This window comes from Elephantulus edwardii, unplaced genomic scaffold (assembly GCF_000299155.1).
Source record: "Elephantulus edwardii isolate Elephantulus edwardi_28Jun2011 unplaced genomic scaffold, EleEdw1.0 scaffold00082, whole genome shotgun sequence".
Classification (NCBI taxonomy): Eukaryota; Metazoa; Chordata; class Mammalia; order Macroscelidea; family Macroscelididae; genus Elephantulus; species Elephantulus edwardii.
In genome coordinates this window covers 808,249-813,597 of record NW_006399832.1, presented here as the reverse complement: position 1 = coordinate 813,597, position 5,349 = coordinate 808,249, and the positions used below count along the sequence as shown (strand labels likewise).

Here is a 5,349-nt window from a genome sequence, read left to right as displayed (position 1 = left end):
TAGAAGTAAATTGCCAGCCTTTTCTTCCCAGCTGCTTTTGGGTGGACTCAAAGGCTCCAACATTTGGTCAGCGGCCAAGAGCATTAACTTCTGCGGTTGAAATTGCATCTTTTTTTATTTCCAGAGACTCTTTTTATTTCCTTTTTACTTTTTTAAATTTTCTACTAGTTTGTTTACAAAATTTTAATACATTGTTTTTAAGAACAAATTCTTTCCATTTCCCTCACCCCGCCCCTATCAAGTTGTACAACCCCATCATTAATCCTCCCTCTCCCTGCACATCCTCATCCCTCTGCTTCCACCCTCTCTCACCCCTTTTGGATACTTACACTCATTCTACAATAATGGTTTTACTCAATTTGATAGAGAGAGTTGCTGGATATAGAATTCTTGGCTGACAATTGTTATCTTTCAACTTTCTGTATATGGCATCCCATTGCCTTGTAGCTAACATGGTTTCTGCTGAGAAATCAGAACTTAATCTAATTGTTTCCCCTTTGTAGATAACATTGTTTTTCTCATGCTGCTTTTAGAATTCTATGCTTATCTTTTAATTTGGATAATGAAGAAATGGAACAGAGAGACAGTGAGCTGGAAGACAAGAGCCTCATTAGAAACATACTTGAAGAAAAATTAGAGTTGAGATGTAAAGAAAATGAAGAAAACATTAGAATTATGTGAGATGACATCAAATGGAATAACATACATATGGTTGGAATTCCAGAACACGAGAGTGACAAGGAAATCACTGAGAAGATTGTGGAAGAAGTACTAGAAGAAAATTTGCCAGGTATTTTGAAGAATGGGGAAATGCACATTCAAGAAGCACAGAGAACACCAAATAGACTAGACCCAAAAATAAAAACACCAAAACATACCATAGTCAAATTCTCCAGAGACACTTTTAATAGGACAAGAGGTTCAAAATACCATATCAGAGTCATAAATGTTTGCTTTAGAAATTTTCCACACTTTAGCCTCATTTGAAAGTAGTTTAGTTTGTGATGCACTTTTTAAATTTTATAATTTTTAATATTATTATTACCATTATTTTCATAATATCATAAATTTTCAAATAGGGAACATGAGATGTGAAATAATTCCTTGAAATCAGTATATTAAGATATACACATTTTATAACATGAGCAATTGGTTATACATAATCTACCTCATTAAATGCCATTAGTGTGTCTATAACTCCAAAGAATATATATAACTGGATGCTAATGAGATAATCTTGGCTATATCTCTGCCTTTATCTTTTCTTACTACTTATCACTACTTTCCTTTTTTCTTCAATTGTTCTACAAAGTAATCATTACAAGCAACAGTCAGAGCTGCCACCATGACCACAAATTCATTAAAATCCACTTCATTGTCCTTATTGGCATCCAGGTCCTGCATGATCTTGTCAACCAACTGGGGATCCTTCTGGCACTGAAAGAAAAAAAGAAAGGTTCCAATTCCCACATTTTGAGGCTCAATATGAGAGTAGAAACAATATCTTTCTCCCCCACCCTCTTCCCCATTACAGTTTGTATTCCCATTTTTAGCATCTAAAGGCAACTGATGAACAGTGATAAGAAATGTGCTGCAATCCTAAAGGCACACGGTTTGAATCTCCCAGCTTCTCAGCAGAAGGATGGGAAATCTCCTCCCATACAATTTACTGCCTCTGAAAACCTACTGAGGGGTCAGCAGTGGGTCAGCTCTGAGTCAACAGCACAAAATAACAAAAAAGGCAAAGCCTACATGCCTGTTTGCTGCTAGGTTTGTGCCAGGCACACATGCTAAGAATGTAACCTCTGCTCCATGATCGTATAGTTCTGCTGTTCTTGGTCATTAAACCTGAGTCAAATCAGTATTGATCAAAAGGAGTTGTTAATCTAAAACTTGTTTTCACCATATCACAAAGTCCAAAGCCAGGTGAGCAGTCAAGTAGGGTATAAAGAGGGGAACTTTGAAGCCAAAAAGAGTGAGCAACTCTACCATTTACCAAGAAGGGAACTTGAAGCGAATTACTTAACCTGCTTTTTAGTGACTGCCTCTGAAAACCTGTTGGATGGTCACCATTACCCATGAGTCAATTTCAGCTTCACTACCATGAAGTGGTAGTGGCTTTTGCTTATTTGTAAAATGGAAATGATACCTATCTGCAAATTTAGGGAGTTTTTTCAACACAACTTTTGAAAGTGGTTAGCACTAGACTTGTCAGTTTTAGTCTATAAAAATAGAAAACACCAGTTAAAGTTGAATTTCAGATAAACAACAAGTAATTTTTTACTACAAAACCAATCCCAAACCCATTATTGTTGAGCCACTTCCAAATTACAGAGATTGTATTCCGATTTCCAAGCCTGTAAATCTTCCAGAGAGGAGATTGTCCATTTTTTTCCCAAGGAACTACTAGTGGATTTGAACCACCAACTTTTCAGTTTAGCAACCCAATAGTCAACACTACCAAGGCTTAATGTTTTCATTTAACTCTGTCCCACCTATTGCACAAGGCATATTTTGCAGGCATTATGTACATAGGGTCGCTATAAATCTCAGATGACTCGACGACACATAACTACAACATTGCACTTTCCCCAGCAACTCTACTTAGCACGTTGCCTAACACACAAAAACAGGAGTACCCTGCGTTTTATGGGCTTCAGAAAGAATGGGCCTGTGAGCACCCTCCTCTCCTGGGATTAGCAGTTGATGAGAAATATTTCCACAAGGAGTTCATTTCCTCCAGAAATTCCCCATCATCCTTTCATTAGCTACCAACCATCAAATGGTTGGAAAGTTAAATTTAATTGATTAAAATCAACTTGGCAGAAAACATAAATTTGACTTGACTAAACCAGCATGCCAAGTTTGACTGACTGAGCCTTTGATTTGGAACATTATAAGATACAGGAACCAAACTGAGTTTGGGAGGACAAAAAGTTCCTGGGAACTTCTAAAGCAATTAAAATGATATTAAGAAGAGTTATTACGTTAGAGAGAAAATTTTACTTTAAGTTTTACCCTAGAAAATTAGGAGCAGAGGGGAGAGACAGAGAATCATAATCAAATCACTGGAGCCTTCATACAAGGGTTGTGTAGATTTACTTCGAACAAGAGGGGAGATTACATTGTATTAAAATCAATCCATAAACATCAGAGTAAAGTCTTTTCCTCAGGAGGCTCCAAACACTGCCCTGTAAACCTTCACTCAGATTTACTGAGCTCTTGCTGTTTTAAGACGTGTGTCTGGTATCGCATTGACTAACGTACCAAACATATCCTTGTGGTTGATCCCAATCAGCTTGTGTTTGTCTGATAAAGCTCTCAAAGCATCTCTCATTCACACGGAAAACCTGGCACCACAACACAAAGCACTCAGGCCTGATTTCTGGTGCAATAAGTAAGATTAATTTACAGACATCTGGACAGAACTCTTGGTATAACTGGTTTCTTCTTGCAGCCTCATGATGTCAAATAATTGATGAAAGCCTCAAATAATCACCTTTAACGTTTGGAAATCCTATCCAATATGGAAGAGAGCACATGTGACAAAAATCGAAAATAAAGGTGTTCAGTGTTTGCTTCCCAGGTACTTTGAACCTCAACACAAGCCCTGTTTTTGGGTGATAGAATCACAGTAGACTGTGTGCTGAGGGAAAGTGGCTGAAAGCCGGATCTCCCCCAGCTTGGTGCCAAGGGGCCACTTAGAGACTCACCGAGAGGAATTCCGTGAGCTCTCGCTGCAGGAGCATTTTCAGCTCCCCTTTGCTGAGCTTGAACTTGTCCCCTTCTTTGCAAGAGTACCGATGGAAAACTCTAATCATGGTATCCATGGCCATCTCCAGCTGGGTGGGCATGCTGACAGCAGGGGCAGACCACCAAGGTCAGGGAGAAAACACTTGTTCAAAATAAGCAATGGAGAAATAGCAACATTTTCATTAACATAGAAGAATACCATCCCCCGAGGCAACCCACTAAGCAGGTAATGGGGGGTAAGCCATGGTAACTTTCTGGGTTTTTTAACATAACATTTTCTTTTAATTATGACTTTAGTGAACATTCACAGAGAAGTTAGATTTTCATTCATTCATTTTTGTACATTTTACCCCCTCGCTCTTCCTTCTCCCTCCCCCAATTCACTTTTTATTTAATATTCATTTATTGTTGCACAATTACCAACCCCCACCACCACCACCCTATCCTCTTTTTTGCTGGGCTGTTATTGTACATATAATACATACAGTAACTTTCAAGAAACAAGAATGAATGTTAACAGAAACATTCATTCCAGGACAAACTGTAAATGAGACATTGCAGGTGGCTTCCCCTTGTCCCTGTGCCCTACTTCCCCAAGATCTAACAGCTCAGCATGTTCATAAGTTAGCAATCAACTACAGAGTCACACAAAAACGCAGGTTTCAAAAACGAAAAAAAAACCCAGAATACCTAACTTGTACCTGTTCAGCCAGCACACCGCTCCGTCACTCGATGTTTACAACGAAGCTGGAAACCTTTATGCCGGGGACTCCACCCCGGCGCACCTGTTCCCTGAGAAGATGGAAATTACCAGTGACAAGAGATTGCGAGATGCATGTAGTGGTGCTGCTGTGTCTGTTTATAATTACGGGGTGAACAGGTGTGAGCTGCCACCCCATGGGGCACCCAGGAAGGGCTGGAGGCTGTTGTGTGCAGGAGATGAGATGGTAAGAGGAGGAAGGAGGAACCCTCAGTTATCCCCGTGTTCTGGGAGCTCGGCCGGAGAAGCAATTAGTTGCTAGGAAGTTGACAGAGTGAGCTCTTAAAATAGGTCAAGAAGCAACACTAGCTCAAACCTGTAGACTCCTTGGCAAAACCAAAGGCAAAATCAAGGAAATAAACACAGAAAGAACAAAATAACACAATGAGTCAAAATCTCCAAACCAAACTTGTTGCCAAAAAAGTCTGTTCCAACTCATAGTAACTCCATAGGACAGAATAGAGCTGCACTATAGGCTCCAAGGTGTGATCTTTACAGAGACTGTAACGTTTAAGGCCTGTAATGCCACACTGATGAATGTTCATTCAAGGGCTTGTGGGTTTGAACCACTAGCTTTATGTCAGCAGCTGTGTGTTTTAAACATTGTGCCACCAGGGCTCCTTTTAAAGACAGAGACTACCACAGCTTCCTCCCACAAAGTGGCTGGTGATTTGAACTGTTGACTTTCCCCTTAGCAGGCAAGTGTGTAAGCACTGAATCCCTAGAGTTCCTTACACAATGAACTGTACTTAAGAAGGGAGGAAGCACTCAATGTACTGAGCCGTTCTGTGCTATCTGGCTGAGCCAGACTCATAGCAAAGCTCCAGGCCCAAGGA

At 39.9% G+C, this 5,349-nt stretch overlaps 1 protein-coding gene across 1 annotated transcript; it reads right to left on the bottom strand.

Annotated features, from left to right (window-relative positions):
* Positions 1–1,278: 1,278 nt before the first annotated feature.
* S100Z (S100 calcium binding protein Z) lies at positions 1,279–3,854 on the bottom strand. Its single transcript, XM_006889832.1, has 2 exons — positions 3,714–3,854; positions 1,279–1,437 (listed from the first exon to the last, which is right to left on the bottom strand). The coding sequence occupies exons 1-2, from the start codon at positions 3,852–3,854 to the stop codon at positions 1,279–1,281; spliced, it is 300 nt and encodes a 99-aa protein (XP_006889894.1).
* Positions 3,855–5,349: the final 1,495 nt, after the last annotated feature.

Bases quoted from the DNA above. Each gene is read 5' to 3' on its own strand.
- S100Z (XM_006889832.1), bottom strand. From the start codon at position 3,854: ATGCCCACCCAGCTGGAGATGGCCATGGATACCATGATTAGAGTTTTC. The intron at 1,438-3,713 runs GTGAGTCTCTAA...TTTTTCTTTCAG, and splicing joins AGCTCACGGAATTCCTCTCG to TGCCAGAAGGATCCCCAGTT.